The 18,647-nt window shown below is 55.8% G+C and overlaps 2 protein-coding genes across 2 annotated transcripts; both read left to right on the top strand.

Annotated features, from left to right (window-relative positions):
- Positions 1–2,354: 2,354 nt before the first annotated feature.
- Positions 2,355–5,600, top strand: RRAD (RRAD, Ras related glycolysis inhibitor and calcium channel regulator). The gene is made up of 5 exons (XM_090260505.1): positions 2,355–2,483; positions 2,688–3,057; positions 3,721–3,794; positions 3,926–4,130; positions 4,955–5,600. Exons 2-5 carry the CDS (start codon positions 2,703–2,705, stop codon positions 5,230–5,232), a joined length of 912 nt encoding a protein of 303 aa, XP_090116631.1. The 5' UTR covers positions 2,355–2,483; positions 2,688–2,702; the 3' UTR covers positions 5,233–5,600.
- A 4,258-nt stretch (positions 5,601–9,858) lies between these two features.
- On the top strand, positions 9,859–18,120 carry CDH16 (cadherin 16). Its single transcript, XM_090259628.1, has 16 exons — positions 9,859–9,993; positions 10,401–10,556; positions 10,626–10,764; positions 11,103–11,261; positions 12,098–12,294; positions 12,926–13,048; positions 13,259–13,409; positions 13,627–13,854; positions 13,950–14,026; positions 14,098–14,286; positions 14,389–14,630; positions 15,179–15,312; positions 16,073–16,315; positions 16,464–16,571; positions 16,816–16,932; positions 17,761–18,120. The coding sequence occupies exons 1-16, from the start codon at positions 9,874–9,876 to the stop codon at positions 17,856–17,858; spliced, it is 2,481 nt and encodes an 826-aa protein (XP_090115754.1). The 5' UTR covers positions 9,859–9,873; the 3' UTR covers positions 17,859–18,120.
- Positions 18,121–18,647: the final 527 nt, after the last annotated feature.

Raw genomic sequence — 18,647 nt, 5'->3', positions numbered from 1 at the left:
TGAGATACTATACGCCAGACATGTGACTACTTTATTTTACTTATATCTTATAATTACCCCCATTCTACCCAGGAGGAGACTGGGGTTCAGCCAAAATAAATGGGCAGAAGTGAAACAGCTAGTGAGGGGCAGAGCTGATATTTGAAGGTTGGGCTGTGCAGAAGCTGAGAGGACCAGGAGGTGGGGATGGGGGTGTCTGAAGGTCAAGTCCTGGTCTTGGTTTCTGGGGCCCTTGGCCCTACCTTGGCTTGAGGTGAGTGTTTCTGGCCTGTTGGAGAATGCCTGGGGCCTGAGTGGCCCAATGTGGATGCAGTTCCCATGGCAATGAAGAAACACTGCTGAGGCCAAGAGTTCAGATTACCAGAGGGGAAACCCAACCCTGATTCTTTGCATGGCTCCCTGCTGGGAAGAACCACAGGTACCCCTCACACACACTTACTCAACCTCTGCCAGACATGGGGGCTCTTTTTAACGGCAGTCATGTGTGCAGTAGGTAGGAGGGGCTGTAAGCAGCCCAGCCAGGATCCTGATGGGAAGTAGTTTGCTGGCCCTTGAGACTTGTGTCCTCTGACATGAGACTTGACCCATGGACTCCTTCCCCCTGGACCTGGTCCAGGAAGCTAGAGCCAGCATGTGGTTGTCCAGGCCTCCAAGACCCTGCAGGTCACATGAAGAACACGAACGGACAGGCTACCCTGCAGTCCAACCTTTGTCTACTTTGGAGACCTCAAGGATGAGAGGGTTCTGCATGAACTCCCTAACACTTACTTCCCAGGCCCTCCTCACTCCAAGGCCCTCTTGATGTTGCCAAGGAAACGGACACAGCAAGCCAGAGAGCCCTAGCAGGTCTCCATGACAACCTACAACAGCCCACCAGGATCCTTCCATCTATGATGTCACCTGAGCCCTAAATGGGTGCTCCTACTCCTGCCGCACTTGTCACAACCAAATGTCAGAGTCTGATAGTAGATCCCTGTCACTAAATACCTCACAGCCTGCCTACCCCCAACCCTCACACACTCCAGATATATGAGCAAGGGGAAATAGCTCAAGTCTAATTTATAGCTGGACACCCAGAGACTAGGATGGAGGCAAGACCCAGGAAAATGGAGGCAGTGCCAGGACTAGAGACCAAGCCCTTTATTACACCTCCCTTCTGTGTCCCAGCAGCCACCCTAGGTCTGAAGACGGAATGAGCTCTGGGAAGTGGTGACACCAAGTGGTGGCTAGGGGCTCCCCTCAACACTGCCCTCCCCCACCCCCCGCCCTGCATGTATTCTCCTCCTGGATGGGATGAGACTCCAGGCCTTGCATGTGTCCTGAACAAGCAAGTTCAGACTGGGGCTAGAAGGAAGGAGGGAGACATTGAAAGCTCTTAAAGTGGTTGGATCCAGCCCTGATCCAGTTCCTGGTCCAGTTCCACCCCTATCTGCTCCTGCTGGCATCTGATGCTTGCCTGCCAGGATTTCCCCAACTTTGGGCAACCTCCAGCCCAGAAACATAATGACCAGGGCTGGGGCCAGGGCCAGGTATTTTTAGCAAAGTTGCTGGCAGCTGTCTGGAGGGAGCTGAGGGGTGAGGTGGTGCTGGTTCATCCTTTCCCTTCTCTGGGCCTGTGTCCTCTCCCCAGGATTCAAGAGTGCACCTTTAGGGCGTCCCTTCCTTGCCCTCCCCCCTCCCCCAAGCAGCTCTTCAAGGGCCCCCAGAGGCTCATAGGGTGACATTAACCCTCATCCTGAAGGGCAGGTTCATCAGGTAGAAACTTCAACTCCTCATGGCAGGGAGGGGAGTGGAAAGAACTTGGTGTTGAGGCCAGAAGCCAGATTTAGGACCCCAAAATTTGAGCTCAGATATGGGTCAGCGGGGAGCGGGTGTTAATGGACAAAGAAGGGTGAAGTCTGTCCAGCCTGTAAATGTTCTGCTTGCATGGGCAGCAGGCCAGGACTGGGCAGGAGGGAAGGGAGAATTTACTTTTAAAGGGCCAGACCTAATTCTTCCCCAGAAGAGAGTTGGCACACTTGGTTGGTCCTTTCCCCCACCTGTGATGGCACCCTTCCACCCCACCTCCCCAGAGCCATTCACACACTTCCCTTCTCCCCCGTCTCCCAGATCTCATACACACACACACACACACACACACACACGCAAACAACCCCCGCCCCCCCCCCTCCCCCCCGCGCGCCCCGCTTTCTCTGCCAGTCTGCCCTGCTCCGCCCTGGAGGGTGGGGCGGGGTCTCGGTGGGTGTGAGGTCCTAGGAGGAGGGTGTGGGATCCCTTCTGGGGGGAGGGGAGACCGACACGTCAGCCCCGGCCTCAGCGTGGACGGGGGCGAGCGCGGGGGCGGGCAGAGGCTTAAATAGGCGGCTCTGGAGCCCCGACTCAGTGCGGACAGAGGGCAGCCGCTCTGACAGCATTCAGTATCCTAGCCTGGGTCTGCGATCGGAGCACGGGACCTAGTCCTTACTGTGCCTGTGTGCGAGTGGGTGAGTGTCCTGGCGGAACGGGATAGGGGTGGTCGCATCATCAGGGTTGCCGAAGGACGAGTCAGAAGTATGGGTCTCAAGTCAGAAAGCAAAGACCTTCACGCCTGGGGCCGCGGCAGGTCGCCGGTCCCGAGGCGCGCCGGGGGTCCAGTCACCCTCTCCATCTCTACCGCGGCTTACGAGGCCGTTCCGATTCTTCCCCAGACGGCGTCCGACGCGATGACTCTAAATGGCGGCGGAGCAGCTGGGAGCCGCCGGGAGCGCGAGCGCCGTCGGGGCAGCACACCCTGGGGCCCAGCACCGCCGCTGCACCGCCGAAGCATGCCGGTGGACGAGCGCGACCTGCAGGCGGCGCTAGCTCCCAGCGCTCTGGCAGCGGCTGCGGCGGGGACCGGGACCCAGGGTCCGAGGCGGGACTGGCCAGAGAGCTCCTCTGACTCGCTTAGCTCCGGGGGCAGCGACTCAGACGAGAGTGTTTACAAGGTGCTGCTGCTGGGGGCGCCTGGCGTGGGCAAGAGCGCCCTGGCACGTATCTTCGGTGGTTTAGAGGATGGGCCTGAAGCAGAGGCCGCAGGTGAGGGGCTGGGACTATTCAAAGGAGGGGAGATCCCAGGGTTAAGACTAGGGGCTACAGGGCTGGGGACCTGGGATAAAAGCGGCAAGTAGCAAGAGATTCTGAAGGTGCTTTCAGAATCATGCCTCTATCTACCTATTTCAAAGTTGGGGAAATTAAGGGAGAATGGACCCTTGGTAGAAGAAATGCTGAGTAGAAGGCTCAGGGCATAACTACGACTAAGCGCTGCCGGGATGCCGACTAGACATCCCTTCCTGCCAGGACAGACAGCAACATAGCCAGAAGGGGTTTCTAGGAGACGCGCCTTAGGTGATCCAGGCCCCCAGAGGATGTGACTCATTATTCTAACCCAGGTCACAGTGGTCAGAACCACCCTGGGACCCAGGCAACAGGCGGGCAAGGAGCACAGGACGGGCCACCCAGGACACTGCTAGCTTGGGAAAAGGGTGTCTAGTTGGGAGGGTCAGGCACAGGATGCCTCCCACCCCCCATCACTTCTGTTGCCCCATAGCAGCCACCAGTCAACAGGAAGGTTGGGGTAGGGGCTCTGGGGAAGAGTTGGGGAGTGTGGCCAGAATAGGAAACCTGGTGCATGGGGGTGGGGTGGGGTGGGGGAGGCTTTTGGCAGCCAGCAAGTAACCTGACTACTGGTCTCCTGTCTAGGGCACACATATGATCGCTCCATCATGGTGGATGGCGAAGAGGCATCGCTCATGGTCTATGATATTTGGGATCAGGTAGGATGCAGGCTGAGACCCAGGGCAAGGTGGGGAGGGTGAGCTGGGAGTAGGGGCCTGCTGGAAGTAATAGCCTTGTAGCTGGGGCATGAGGCCTATTGGGTAGATGTGTCTGTGTCTGTGTTCTTTAGGATGGGGGCCACTGGCTACCGGGCCACTGCATGGCCATGGGGGATGCGTATGTCATCGTGTACTCAGTGACAGACAAGGGCAGCTTTGAGAAGGCCTCAGAGCTGCGGGTCCAGCTGCGACGGGCACGGCAGACAGATGATGTGCCCATCATCCTCGTGGGCAACAAGAGTGACCTGGTGCGCTCTCGCGAGGTCTCCTTGGATGGTGAGCAGAGTGTGGGTCAGAAAGGGAGGGAAATCCTGGCTGGGCTGTGGTCACCTCAGTCTTGACTCAGCCTGAGTCCCTGGGGATGATCATCAGTGGCTAAAAATGTTCAGGAAGTAACTTGGGAGCTGCTGTGCTCCCATAGGACTCCCAAAACCTGAGAGTGCTGGGGAAAGGGCCAAATGCACTAGGAGGGGTGGAGGCTGCTGGGTCACCTCAGGGACCTCCTCTCCTGTCCTCTGTGGCCCTGACCTGACAGACGAAGGATGAGGACAGTCCATGGAACCAGGCCAGGAAGTTAGAACCTTGATCCCAAGCCTGGGCCAGTCTCAAAGTAGGCTTGCCCCTGGGGAGGACCCTCCACTCTTGGGCTCAGCATCCTCCTTTGTGGCCCTCAGAACTGAGCCCCTCAGAGGTACCTAGCAGGGACTTGGTTACAATCCCACCATTCCATTGGTTATTCATCATGATATAGCATCAAACCATAATTCACTGAGCTGTCCAACAAAGTTCTCATTCTCCTGTGTTGACTACTGAGGCATTTGCATTTACATATCAGACTTCAAATTATTTCAGCAGACGAGTCTCCTTTTGCAGGACTTTATGCTCTCCTTCAACTAGGAACACCCAGTTGGGTGACCAGCAATGCCTGGGACCCTCCGTACTGGAACTGGGGTCTCTGTTTCTGAGAGGACCCAGGGCTCCACTGTCCCTTACCCTCAGACTCCTGAGTGGCAGCTGCCATGGAGTGGTCAGGATTTGAGTGGGCTCCTAAGGATCCCACCCTTTGTTTACTGGTGCATTCCTTTCCCCACCTACACCAGAGGGCCGGGCCTGTGCAGTGGTCTTCGACTGCAAGTTTATTGAGACCTCGGCTGCGCTGCACCACAACGTCCAGGCACTGTTCGAGGGCATTGTGCGCCAGATACGCCTGCGCAGGGACAGCAAAGAGGCCAATGCACGTCGGCAAGCAGGTACCCGGCGGCGAGAGAGCCTTGGCAAGAAGGCGAAGCGCTTCCTGGGCCGCATCGTAGCGCGGAACAGCCGCAAGATGGCCTTTCGTGCCAAGTCCAAGTCTTGCCATGACCTCTCAGTGCTCTAGGCCTCAAGGCCACTTACTGTGTTGTGCAGACAGATGGGCAGATTGGTGGGCTGGCCCAGCAACTGCCCTAGGAGGGCCTCAGGGCTGGCTCAGACTCTGGTGTCCCCTACCTCATGGTCATGGACAGGCGGTGCTGCCCAGGGAGGTGGCTTCCACTGGCCATCGAGGGCTGGGCCAAAAGATGTCCTTAGGCAGGCCCAAGTGAGTCCCAAGCAGCAGCCCAAAGCCAGCCCATGGGACAGAGCTGTGTGTGGGCAGAGGACTCTGCCTTTATCTCCAGCCGGTGCGCATGCCCTAGAGGGTGACTGTTCAGTATGGTGGCTATTTGTTTACAGGCAGATTTTTGTAATAAAGTCTATTTGCTGATAGGTCAAGGCTGTGGACTCTGTGTTTTCTCATGGGGTTGCGCACTGCAGGAGCAGGCGGGGTTTTCAAAGTTGAGGGATGGGGGCCCTCTGCCCCACCCTAGTGTGTGGCCTTGACCTTCTTAATGTTGGGGCCCAGATATAGCCATCCATTTCAGAGGGGGTAGGAATGCGTTGTGGCCTGGTTGGGGGTCCCAACAGCAGGTGGAGACATCAACCTCCCCCAGGTGTTGTCCAGATTCTCCTGAGCTGGGATCTGGCATTGCCCAGCTCGTTGAGGGTTCAATCACCCCACTGTGTATAAAGGAAACTGAGGCTGCCTGAGAGACCACACCCTGCCCCCAGGTCTCATGGCCAAACAGGAACCTTGGGTCTGGCCCCCTGGCTGGTATCTCTGCCTTGCTTCCTTCAGAGGGGCTGGAAATCCACCCAGGTGGGGTAGCTGTGGAAGACTTCAAGACTCCCTGGCTTATTAAGGGTGGAGTGAGGAAGGTGTATCCTGTGGACTTGACTCTGAAGAGCTCCCCACCTCCCTGCTGAGGCTGGGCTACTGAGGGGGGCCTCCCTGTGAGTGGCCAGGTCAGAACATCCCATGCCCAGCATTGGCTGATGTGGTATTGGCAGAAACAGGCTCCGGAAGCCCTTCCTCACTGGAATGAGAGGCCTTGCACCTGTATGGGAATGTGTGCACACTCACAGAGGTGTGGTTGTCTCCCCATCACTCATACCCAGGAAGGGGAGCCCTTGTGGGCACAGGTGCCTGCTTTATGTATGTTGTTTCAGGAACAAGTGTCCCCATTCAGCAATGGCAGCTAGGGAACAAAAGGGCTTGTCCAAGTTACACAGGCTGAGCAGGGACAGTCTCCAGAGCTTGGACGCAGCCTAGGACAAGGCTGGAGTTTCTGAGAAGGTTCCAGGCCAGGTTTCATACATTCCTTCGTGAGTTCAATTTATTCCTTCCACCGGGAGCCTTTGGAACCTGGTTAGAGTCCTGATGCAGTTGTTCAACGACAGGAGGTTTGAAGGCTGCTCCTCAGTGTATGCGACCTCTGTGACTAACCCACATGCCCCCCAAGACACTGTTAACTGTTCAAAGCTTCTGCTGTGACCCCCTCCCTCCACTGTACTTCAAGGCATGGTTTTCTCAAAGCAAGTGAAGGTCCCAAGGCCTGAAGAAAAATTCAGATCTTTCTGGTTCTACCACTTATTGACTGTGTGACCCTCGTCAAGCCGCTCGACCTCTCTGTGCCCCAGTGTGTGACATGGGGATGATGTCCTCAGAATAGAGTGAGTGGAACAATGAAGTTATATGCTTAGAGCAGGCACATAGCAGGAGCTTAAGACACATGAGACCTCTGAACATCCCCACATTGCACTGCTCCAGGCTGGGGTGCCCAGGATGCCTGGGTGACCCTGTGGCAGGCACTCAGCTTGCGACAGGTGAGGCTGGGTGCAGCTGAGGGGTCCTGGCCAAGCCTCCAGATATGCAGTGAGAAGGACTCAGGGAGACCATGGGAAGCTCTGAGGACCAGGAGAGATTAGAGACCTTGTGACCCTTCCCACCCTCCCCTCTTGTTCTGGACTCCCAGGCCCCAGAAGCTTCCCTTGACTCTGCTTGGCTGCCTCACTGGGGGAAGGGCCCCTGGTCAGCCCTGCGATTCTCTCAAGGTCACCTGAGCTGGCTTTGTCTTCTCTGTCCTACTCAGAGACAGGAAGCAGTCTATTGTCTCAGCCTTTTCAGTGTCCAGGGGCTCATGTGAGCACTTAGGGAGCCTCAGGGGGTCTCACAGGCCACTGTCCCCACCCCCATCCCACCCCGCTGGTGGTCTGGAGTCCTGAATACCCAGTTCAGGCCCTGCACTGTTCATCTCTCCTTCAGGTACAACCCCCACCTTCTTGTCTTAGGTCCACAAGATGGACAGGAGCTGCCAAGGCTGGGCAAGGGCCAGGTCATCCTGGAGGGGCTCGCAGTCTGATGCAAGAGACAGACAATAAAAATCTGGTGTCCACTCTGTGCTGACAGAAATAGCACATGGGGTGGGGAGGTGTTCCCAGAGGAAAGCCCTGAGCGAGACTGGGAGCCCAGGAAAGAGTTCCTGGAGAAGGGAATATGAGCCGAGTACTGATGCCTGAGCAGGTGCTCCCCAGACAGGTGAAGGGGTGGGAATGGCATCAGATGCCACTGGAGCTACAGATGCTGATGCTTGGGGCAGAAGTGGGATCGAGTGTGGAGCCACAGAAAAAAACAGTCATCCCACTGTATCTGCGGAGCATTGGTTCCAGGACCCTTACAGATATCAAAACCTATGGATGCTCAAGTCCTTTATATAAATGGGGCAGTATTTGCATATAACCTATGCACATCCTCTCATATACTTTAAATGGTCTCTATAATATATATTATATAATCATCTTATAATACTTAATACTTAAATCGTCTTACATAACCTAACACAACGTAAGTGCTACATAAATAGTTGCTATATTGTAGTGTTTAAGGAATAACAACAAGAAAAAAGTCTGTACACGTTCAGTAAGACGTACCCATCGTAGGCCTTAACTACACGTTAACAACAATGTAACAGCTTCTTTTTTGAATATTGTCAGTCTATGGCTGGTTGAATCTGCAGACTGTACCGTCCAAGCCCAGAGGGCTAAGAAGTGCCCACAGGGCTATGTAGGGATGGGAGGAGTGCTGGGCCGAAGATCTCCCACCTCCCAGGGCTGGCAGTGGCAGATGCTGAGCAGCCCCCAGCTTTCCAAAGTCAATGAGTAACTTGGGGGGCTGGGCAGGGCCAGGCATGCTGCTGTGGGCCCAGTGGTGTTTTCCACTCCTGAGCAAGAGTGGTGGGACCGCCTACCTGCTCAAGTGTCCGCCCTTCCTGCTCAAGTGTCCGCCCTGCCCTACCCCACCCAGCCCGGTCCAGCCAGCGCTCTTGGAGAAAAAAGCATTCTCACCTGGCAGCTGGACCAAGGGAGCGAGCCTTAGGCACCAGCAGGTGAAGGACTGGGAGCTGGGGGTAGGGGGTGGGCAGGGCTGAGGTGGGGTTGGTGGTGGCCGAAGGAGAAACACGGCCCTGTCCTCCCATCATCCAGGGAAGATCGGAGTGGTTGCCCTCGCTCTGTGTGCCCAGCTCCATGCTGAGCGCTAGAAAATGCCAAGATGAGGGCAGGGCTCCTGCCCTGAGGGGACTCCGAGTCTGAAGGATGGCAGTGGAAGGAAGAACAGTCCTGAGAGTCTGAACCAAGAGTCCTCTGTTCCAGGAAGAATTTGCCTGTGGTTAATTAATCCTCTGTGACCTTGGTCAGGCCATGTCCTTCAGGCCTTGCTGCAACTTGAGGCAACTGCAGGAAGTGACCCTCAGAGTCATCAGGGTCTTTCCAAATTTTTGTGATTTTCAGAGCTGTTTGGAAATTAGCACTTCGGGATCCACAATCTGGAGAGGCTAAGGTGGGAAGGAGGCAGAGGTCTGAAGGTGAAACTCCCATGGAGATCCTTGTGGGGGCAACAACCAAGAAGCGGCAGGGTGGCTGGGCCTAGGGGCCTTGGTGGGCCTGGCTGAGCAGCTGGACGCTACCTTGCAAGCAATGGGGAGCCACGGGCCCTTCTAAGGGGAGGAAGAGGAGGCCATTCTGTCGTGAGCTCCCTCTGTCTATGTGTTTGGAATGAGCTGAGGCAGGGGACAAGGATGGGAGGGGGTGGCGGCAGTGTTCACTTAGATGGGATGGAGAGGGCCAGCTCTGAGAGTTGCTGGGGCAGCATTGGAGGACAGGGGACAGTAGGAGGCCTGGCTGCCTGCCATAGTGACCAAGTAGGAGGAGGCTCAGCTTAAGAAGGAGGGACAGTTATATCCCATGGGGCTCTAGGGGCTGAGTGGGAGTGAGTGGGGATGAGGAGGGGAATACTCTCCAGGGGAAGGGTGATGGGAGGGACCCCCTACCCGCCAGTCTGGGCTGGATCCTCACTGCCATGTCCCTCAGGCCCGTCCTGACCATGGTCCCTGCCTGGTGGTGGCTGCTTTGCCTCTCAGTCCCCCAGGTGAGCTGGGCCCTGCCCCACTCCTTCAGATCCTGGCTTTGGGGGTTGGCACCCTTGCTCCCCACTGCACCTGGACCAGTTACACTGACCATGGATGGTAGCAGTTGGGGCAGGGGGTCAGAGCTGGCTATAGGCGTGTTGTGGGATCATGAGGGTGGATACACTAAGGTGTGGCCAGGTCCAGGGAACAGGCAGAAATTCCCCTCCAAGTTAGGTCCCCAGTGCCAGGGCAGGAAGATGGAGCCTGGTGACAAGATGAGAATCTTCCCACAGGTTCTGCCTGAGGCCCAGCTTGCAGAGCTGTATGTGGAAGTCCCAGAAAACTATGGTGGGAATTTCCCATTGTACCTGACCAAGGTGAGCTGACCAAGGTGTGCCTGACCAGGGTGGGCTGCCCTCTCTTCTTTCTCTGGCTCACTTTTAAGCCCTGCTCTCTGGAGAATATGCGACATAGTGTGCATGACTAGAAAGACTTTAATCCCAGAAGAAAGTAGATCTTTCAGTAAAAGAATGAATCATTGGGAGAGGAGTTTCAGGCTTTAGAAAGAAGGGCCCGGAGTATTAGGAAGCATCAGGTACAGGGGAAAGAGCTTGGCTTTGAATCTCAATTCTGTTATCACCTCGCTGTGTGACCTCAGGTAAGTGCTGGCCCTCTCTGAGTCTCTGTTTCTTCATATATAAAATAGAGCCATTAGGTGGAAGGAGCATCCCCCAAGCCTGGTCCCCACTCCCTTCACCCCTTCACCTCTGTTCTACCTCACCAGCTGCCACTACCTCGTGAGGAAGCTGAGGGCCAGGTTGTACTGTCAGGAAACTCAGGCATGGCAACTGGGGACCCCTTTGCTGTGGATCCTGACTCTGGCTTCTTGGTGGTGACCAGAGCCCTGGACCGAGAGGAACAGGCAGAGTACCAGCTACAGGTAGGGCTGGGCCAGGTACAGGGGAAAACATTGAAGGCAGGGTGGAGCACTAACTACCCTTCCCTGCAGGTCACCCTGGAGACTGAGGATGGACATGTCTTGTGGGGTCCTCAGCCTGTGCATGTGCATGTGAGGGATGAAAATGACCAGGTGCCCCATTTCTCCCAGGCCATCTACAGAGTTCGGCTGAGCCAGGACACCAGGCCTGGTGAGTGGCCAGAGCAGCCAGCTCACAGAAAGTTCAGGTGGGCATTGATGGGAGAGTAGAGAGTAAAGAGATGGCCAGAGAGTCAGCATAGGGACAAGGTAGCCATGGTCCAATTTCTGTCTCATCCTGCACCACTCTACCCGACTGGGGGTCCTCAGGTGAGTTCCATCCATGTTGGTCTCTGTCTGTTCACCTGTGAAGTAGAGTAAAAAGCTGTGGCTTATCTTGAGTCATGATATGATGATGGATATGGAAGTAAGGACCAGGAAGAGGTAGAGGGGCATGGGAGACTCTCATTCTCTGCATCCCTTACGGTTTGCTCTCTCAACACACGCCAGGCATTCCCTTCCTCTTCCTTGAGGCTTCAGATGGGGACGAGCCAGGAACAGCTAACTCAGATCTCCGATTCCACATCCTGAACCAGGCCCCAGCCCAGCCTTTTCCAGACATGTTCCAGCTGGAGCCTCGGCTGGGGGCTCTGGCCCTCAGCCCCAAGGGTGAGCCTGAGCTGGGTGTGATGGGGAGGGAGAGTCAGGGAAATCTGGAGAAGGTGGTACTAGAAGGATGGGTTGGAACTTGAGCAATAAAGGAGGAGGAAAGAACATTCTCGATGGAGAGAGTATCAAGGCAAAAGTTCATACTTGAACCATGCATGGGAGCAGAATCATGCATGGAGAGTTAAGAAATGGTGTGCATGGAGTGCCTCTGCCCTACATTCTGGAGAACAGGGCCTAAGGGACAAAAATAGGAGAGACCTGAGGGGTTATAGCCTAGGACTTTGCTGGGAGACCTTTGGGTTGACAGTGAGAGAGACCTAGACTGGGAGTTCAGACCAGAGACATGGTCTGAGGATAGGAAGAAAAGCCAATCATATACCCACCTAGTCAGCCACCCATTCACTCATCTACTACCCAACCACATATGCAGCCCATCTATCCAAACATCCATCCAAATTAACAACCACACACCCAAATCCCATCCATCTTATTGTTCTCCAAACTGTCACTCATCCACCTAGCCAACCATTCATTCATCCAACTGGTCATCTACTCATCGACCCATTCTCCCATGTACTCCTCCCCACTGTCCTGGTGATCCACCCATCCAGTCCATCAATCATTCATTGTGTGGATCAATATGCAAATGACTGAGAACCGTCAAGTCCTGGTTGGATGTTCACAATGGTGCTAAAAGTCCTTCTTATCCCTTGGACAAGATAGTGTCCTGAACACCTGCCATATGCTTGGCTTTGTGTTTGGTACCTTGCTGAGAAGGATGCTCTGAACCCCTATTCCCTAGTGCTCTGCTCAGCTAACAGCCCTGCCTCTTCTAGGGAGCACCAGCCTCGACCAGGCCCTGGAGGGACCCTACCAGCTTTTGGTACAGGTCAAGGATATGGGTGACCAAGCCTCAGGCCACCAAGCCACAGCTACTATAGATATCTCCATAGTAGAGAGCACCTGGGTGTCCCAGGATTCTGTCCACCTGGTGGAGAATCTCAAAGTTCCATACCCACACCACATTTCCCAGGTGAGTAAGTGCCTGTCAGTGGCCAGAGTAGCCCCATGGATGGCGCAGCTGGGCCTGAGACTCATAGAGACTTTGGGGATGGGTCTGGGATGCAGCCTGACCCCTCTTCCACTCCCACCTGTGCTCTTTCCTCCACTGCCCCTATCAGTTCTCATCATGGAGTGGGGCATTCAAGGCCCTGGGACCAGACCCACAGCCCTTCACCTGCTGTCCTCTGGCAGGTGTGGCTCCATGCTGACTTCCTATGCTTGCTCCAGGCTTCCGCAGGGTGAACAGCTGTCACCCCTGCTGCTCCCTGATCCATGGGGATTATCACTCAGGCCAGGAATGTCTCAGGCATCCTGGAGGAATGCCCTAGGCTCAGGCCTTGCCTGAGGGAGGAGAATCAAACAACCTGGTCATTCAGGCACTCTGGGCAGGGTCCAGGCTTGAACCAGTGCAAAGCCACCATGGAGCCACAAGTGCCCCAAACGGAAGAATGCCCCGGGCTCAGGGATGACAGCAACTCGCCTTGAGTCACATAGTGATTGGGGCCCAGGCTCCCTACCTGAGAACACTGGACAGTGAGGGCTGACACGTGCTGCTCCTGTCTCTCATCCTGGGGTGTCCTCATTCTGTGTGCCCCCCCCAGGTACACTGGAATGGGGGCGATGTACATTATCACCTGGAGAGCCAGCCCCCTGGACCTTTTGATGTGGATGCAGAGGGGAAACTCTACGTGACCAGGGAGTTGGACCGAGAAGCTCAGGCTGAGGTGAGGTGAGGGAGGAAGCCAGGAGGGTAGGTTAAGGGGTGCTTAGTCACTGTCTGGTTGGCTTTTGGGGGTGTCACATCCCCCACAGGCACTGAGGCAGTAAAAGAGCACCCAGAAGAGCTGAAGCTGGCCATCAGAAGGCAATGCAGACCCAGGCCAGCCTGGAGCTGCCCTTGGCCTTCATCTGAAGCCCCGCACTGCCCACTATAGTACCTGCTCCAGGTGCGGGCTCAGAATACCCGTGGTGAAGACTACACAGAACCTCTGGAGCTGCAGGTGGTGGTGACCGATGAAAATGACAACGCGCCTCTTTGCCCCCCACGTGGTCCCCCAATCAGCATCCCTGAGCTCAGTCCCCCAGGTGGGCTATAGGCCTTGTCAGGGGCTGGGGGAGGGGTGAAGTCTTATGAACCACCCCATTTTGTTCTTCTTTGGGATGGGGCCAGCCTTAATGACCCCACAACACACACATACACCCACACATGAGCTCAGGTTCAGCCCAGCACAAAAGACGAGAGGGTGAAGTAAGGCCTCCAGGCTGGGCCCTGGTCCCACCACTGTGGGTGCTGTGTTTGCAGGCACCAAAGTGACTCAGCTGCTGGCAGAGGACATGGATGCTCCTGGTTCCCCCAATTCCCACGTTGTGTATCACCTGCTGAGCCCTGAGCCTGAGGAGGGCACTGAGGGGAGAGCCTTCGAACTAGACTCCACCTCCGGCAGTGTGACACTGGGGACTGTCCCCCTCCATGCTGGCCAGAACATCCTGCTTCAGGTGCTGGCTGTTGACCTAGGAGGAGCAGAGGGTGGTAAGTACCCTGATGGTGTGACCTTGATGATGACCCAGTCTCCCTGTCCCCTTTGCTTCTACCCTGGCCTCCCCAACATGTCCTCCATGCCTCAGGTCTCAGCAGCACATGTGAGGTCACTGTCACAATCACGGACATCAATGACCATGCTCCTGAGTTCACTGCTTCCCAGGTAAGCAGGAGCAGGGGAGGAGACCTTGGAAGGCCCTGATGGGGGACTCACACCCATCCAAATGTCTCCAGATTGAGCCTGTAAGTCTCCCAGAGGACACAAAGCCTGGGACTCTGGTGGCCACACTCATAGCCACTGATGCTGACCTTGAGCCTGCCTTCTGCCTCATGGACTTTGCCATTGAGGCAGGGGATGTAGACGGGACCTTTGGCCTGGATTGGAAACCAGATTCTGGTCATGTCCAACTGCGACTCCTCAAGGTAAAGGGCTTGGCGTGGAGGAGGGGCGCACACATGTGCACATGTATGCACAAGTGTGCCACACCCCAGCCCACACAGTGATCCAGGCCCCACTGGTTCCAGAACCTTAGCTATGAGGCAGCTCCAAGACACGAGCTGGTCGTGGTGGTCCGGAGTGTGGCAGAGCTGGTGGGGCCAGGCCCAGGCCCTGGTGCCACAGCCACTGTGACTGTGCTGGTGGAGAAAGCAGTGCCACCCCTCAAGTTGGACCGAAAGAGCTATGAGACCCGTGTTCCGGTCAGCACCCCAGCCGGCTCCTTCCTGCTGGCCATCCAGCCCTCAGACCCCATGAGCAGTCATCTCAGGTGAGCCAGAAGCCCAGTCCCTTACCTGGGCTGGACCTTCCCTGCTCTGTAGAGATGTCCCCAGGGCCTCAGAGGCAACCTGCATTATCTATGGCCTGTGACGTTCCTCAGACCTGGCTAATGCCAAGGCTGGGACTCCTTGGGGAGGATCAGGGCTGGATGAGCTGGACAGGGCACAAAGAGGGGTGTTTGGACCCTATGAGAGCACAGATGGTGCCTTCCCATGCTGGCTGGACTGGGCCATCTCCGGCGCCCTCAGACAGGCTGCCCAATCATGGTCTCTTCAAGTGGTAACTTGCAACTGGTGGAGTTGAGTTAGGCACCCCCAGGGTCTGAGAGTCCCCTCCCCACCCACAATATATATGGTTCAAACCTACCCCCAACAAGTTCCTGAAGCTGAGGGGGTGCCCCCAGGGAACTGCTGCCACCCCCAAGTCACAGAGAAGATATAAAACTTTAGCAGGTCACACGACTCTGGAGGTCACTGAGCAAAACCCCATACATATATCATCCCAGTGCCTCCCCACCCCATCTTCTCTGGACCTCAGGTTCTCCCTGGTCAATGACTCAGAGGGCTGGCTCTGCATCAAAGAGGTCTCTGGGGAGGTGCACACGGCCCGCCCCCTGCAGGGTGCTCAGCCTGGGGACATGTACACGGTGCTGGTGAAGGCCCAAGATGCAGGTATGGCTGGGCAGCAGTGGGGGGCCCTGGAAAGACAGATGGATAAGCAGGAGGGAAATGCCTCCCTGGGGCAGACCCTCGCAGCACCTGCTCTGCTCCATGCAGGAGGGACGGGTGAAGCGTTGGGTCCAGTGTCCCTCTCTGAAAATGTCTGGCCTCTGCCTCTCCTCTCAGACCACACCTGCAACCCCCAGCCCTGCCCCTTATCCCTCGAGGGCATCTCACAGGCTGGGAGCAGAAGGTGTGGGGCTGGGCAGATGGAAGGAGGGCCAGGGGCTCTCCTGGGGCGGTGTGCCAGGAACTAAGCCTGCATGGGACACTGAGGCCAGGTATGAAGGACTCTGAACGCCACTCTGACAGGATGAGGGGCTGGCCCAGGGGCAGGTACGTCAGGGAGGTGTTCGTAGGTCTGAGCACCGACCCAGCACACGTGAGCTTCTCTGCACATCGTTGGGCCCTGGCACCAGCAGTGGGCCTGGAGGGAGTGGGGGCAGTGAGGACAAATTTGGCTTTCAGAAAAGCACAAAAAGCAGGGCATGGCTGCTGTTTAGATATTGATGAGGGTGAAGTACAGTGTGAGGAATAGACTGGCATGGGGCTGATGATGGGGATGGAGGGGAAGGAGTAGAGGGGAGGGAGGGGCTGTGGCAGGGGAATCAGCAGGGTGAGTCTGAGGGGTGGAAAGGAACAACCAGGGGACTCCAGACTCAAACCCACCCTCACAAGGGCCCGGGCCAGCTCAGCACTGCCTCCTTTGCAGATAAGCCCACACTGAGCACCTCTGTGACCCTCGTGATCCACTTCCTGAAGGCCTCTTCTGCCCCAGCCCCAACTCTGGCCCTTGTGCCCACCCGACACCTCTGCACACCCCGCAAGAACCATGGCGTGGTTGTCAGTGGACCCAGCGAGGACGCTGACCTGGCTGATGGGCACGGTCCCTACAGTTTTGCCCTTGGGCCCAACCCCACAGTACAGCGGGATTGGCACATCCAGGCTCTCAATGGTGTGTGGTGGGGGAAGGGGTGAGGGCTGTGGCAGAAAGGGGGTGGCACTCAAAGTGAGATGCAGGGGTGGGCCTGGGCCTAGTGGGAGCAGCCCCCAGAGGGCCTGTCCAGGGTAGAAATTCTGATCACTGCTTATGGTTCCAACAGGTTCCCATGCCTACCTCACCCTGGCCCTGCATTGGGTGGAGCCACGTGAATACCTAATCCCTGTAGTTGTCAGCCATAATACCCGGATGTGGCAGCTCCTGGTCCGAGGTAAGGCCAAGGCTCTGGTGTGGCCTGCAGTTTTGGAAGGAACCATTGGATGCAGGAGGAGGAATGGGTACATGTGCATGCAGGCTCACATGGACACGCACAGAGGAGCACACACCCTCCCCACACATGTATACATACATATCCACAAAAACACACATACCAGCCAGGTTGGACACTCCGTGCAGGTGGAGAGACAACCCCACCACCACCACAACTTTTACCTTCCTCTCTTGCTTGTCCTCAGTGATTGTATGCCGCTGCAACATGGAGGGACAGTGCTTGCTCAAGGTGGGCCGCATGAAGGGCATGCCCACGAAGCTGTCAGCATTGGGCATCCTCATGGGCACCCTGATGGCAATAGGTAGTGCAAGCTGGGGCTCCTGAATGGGGGAGGGTGATGGGTGGTCAGAGTCACAGCCTCCAGATATATGGTGCCCCTGTCCCCACGGTGCTCCCCAGCTGGAGAAGGGATTCCCCCCCAACTCTCCTAGTCATTGTGGTCTTGCCTCCTGTTATACTCACCATTGTCATCACTGGTAACAGCATTTACTGTTACATTATTACACAGTGACTGTGTGGCAGGCCCTCTGCCAAGCATAGGATTATTGTATTGAACCATCTCAAAATCTTGTGAGGTAGATCCTGGCATCTCATTTTCCAGAAAAGGTCCCTGATGCTCAGAGAGGTTAAGTAACTTATCTAAGGTTACACAGCCAGGGTGTGGCAGAGTCTGGGTCTTTATAGCTGAAGTCCTTCAATCCAAGCCTCCCTCTCTATCCCCTTTTATTCTTTAGCATCCCGCCCCCTCCTAACTTTTTTCCTGGCTGGTTTTTTTTGGCTGGTTCTAGCACAATGTACACTACAATGTGCCTTTCTCTCAGAGGTTCATGGAAGCAACTCTTTGGCTCCCAGATGACTCCCACCCAAACTGTTCCTCAGAGAAGGGTACCTTAGAGGCTGGGGAGTTTTGGGTGGCCTCAAGGGGGCAGGGCCCAGTGAGAGTCGAGCCAGCCAAGCAGTCATGTTTCTTCAGGAACCAGGACCACAGTCACGCCAGCCCAGCCTTGGAGATGCTGTCTGGGAAACTTTGCTTCCTCATTAAACCAATACCAATAGCAGGGAGTTCCTAGAGATGGACAAGTCCCACAGCGCCTTCTGAAGGCTGATCCATCCTTCTCTGGCTCCTCAGGCATCTTTCTCATCCTCATATTCACCCACTTGACTCTGTCGAGAAAGAAGGACCTCGATCAGCCAGCGGACAGTGTGCCCCTGAAGGCAGCGGTTTGAATGGTCCAGGTAGCTGCAGCTCAGAGGTTGGCCTCTGACTCCATCTGAATCTACTGGGAGAGGGCCCAGCACCACAGCTCCATGGGGGCCTGGTCAGAGCCAAGGCCTTCACCTGCCCTGGGGTGGAGGCAACATCACCAGATATGTCTGCACACTGACTTTATGGGCTGCCCGTGGCAGCGCTCCAAATGGCGGCATGCTTGTCCAATAATAAAGCCTCAGAGAGCTGGGCAGAGGCCCTAAGGGACTGCTGTGCCCGTGTCCAAGTGTCCGTATGTGTGTTTGTTACCTGTGTCCACCTGCCCCTTTATCCCTTTACCCTCTCCTGCTGTACAGAAAGGGTCTGGGGGCTTGAAAGAAAAGGCTGGGGTTCCCTCTAGGGAAAGTCAAAGTACTATATGAGCTCTTGGTGAGATTTTGAGCAGGGTGGATATTTCTGTCTTTTAAAAAATTTTATTTACTTATTAATTTTAAAGAGAGGGGAGGGGATGGAGAAAGAGATGGAGAAAAACATTGATCGGTTGTCTCTTGTACACTCTCTGACTGGAGACCGAACCTGCAACCCAGGCATGTGTCCTGACTGGGAATTGAACCAGTGACTTTTTGCTTAGTGGGATGATACCCAACCAACTAGCCACATTGGTCAGGGCAGGACGGGTCATTGCCATGGGCATTTGGAGACCACTGGCTGCAAACCCTGGATGGATCAGCTCTGTTCTGGTGATGGTTGAGAAGGGTGTCTTTGAGAGTATCAGTTCTGCATTTTGCTGGTGATCATCTTTGCTGAAG

Source organism: Furipterus horrens, unplaced genomic scaffold (assembly GCF_987537825.1).
Source record: "Furipterus horrens unplaced genomic scaffold, mFurHor1.1.pri manual_scaffold_13, whole genome shotgun sequence".
In the NCBI taxonomy this organism is placed as follows: domain Eukaryota; kingdom Metazoa; phylum Chordata; class Mammalia; order Chiroptera; family Furipteridae; genus Furipterus; species Furipterus horrens.
Note: the sequence above shows the minus strand (reverse complement) of the source record. Positions and strands in the feature narration are given on the sequence as shown.

Excerpts from the sequence above, each read along its gene's own strand:
- RRAD (XM_090260505.1), top strand. The coding sequence starts at position 2,703 with ATGACTCTAAATGGCGGCGGAGCAGCTGGGAGCCGCCGGGAGCGCGAG. Across the intron at positions 3,058-3,720 it reads GCCTGAAGCAGAGGCCGCAG|GGCACACATATGATCGCTCC; the intron begins GTGAGGGGCTGG and ends TCTCCTGTCTAG. Across the intron at positions 3,795-3,925 it reads TCTATGATATTTGGGATCAG|GATGGGGGCCACTGGCTACC; the intron begins GTAGGATGCAGG and ends TGTGTTCTTTAG.
- CDH16 (XM_090259628.1), top strand. The coding sequence starts at position 9,874 with ATGGAGCCTGGTGACAAGATGAGAATCTTCCCACAGGTTCTGCCTGAG. Across the intron at positions 15,313-16,072 it reads GGTGAAGGCCCAAGATGCAG|ATAAGCCCACACTGAGCACC; the intron begins GTATGGCTGGGC and ends CCTCCTTTGCAG. Across the intron at positions 16,933-17,760 it reads GGGCACCCTGATGGCAATAG|GCATCTTTCTCATCCTCATA; the intron begins GTAGTGCAAGCT and ends CTGGCTCCTCAG.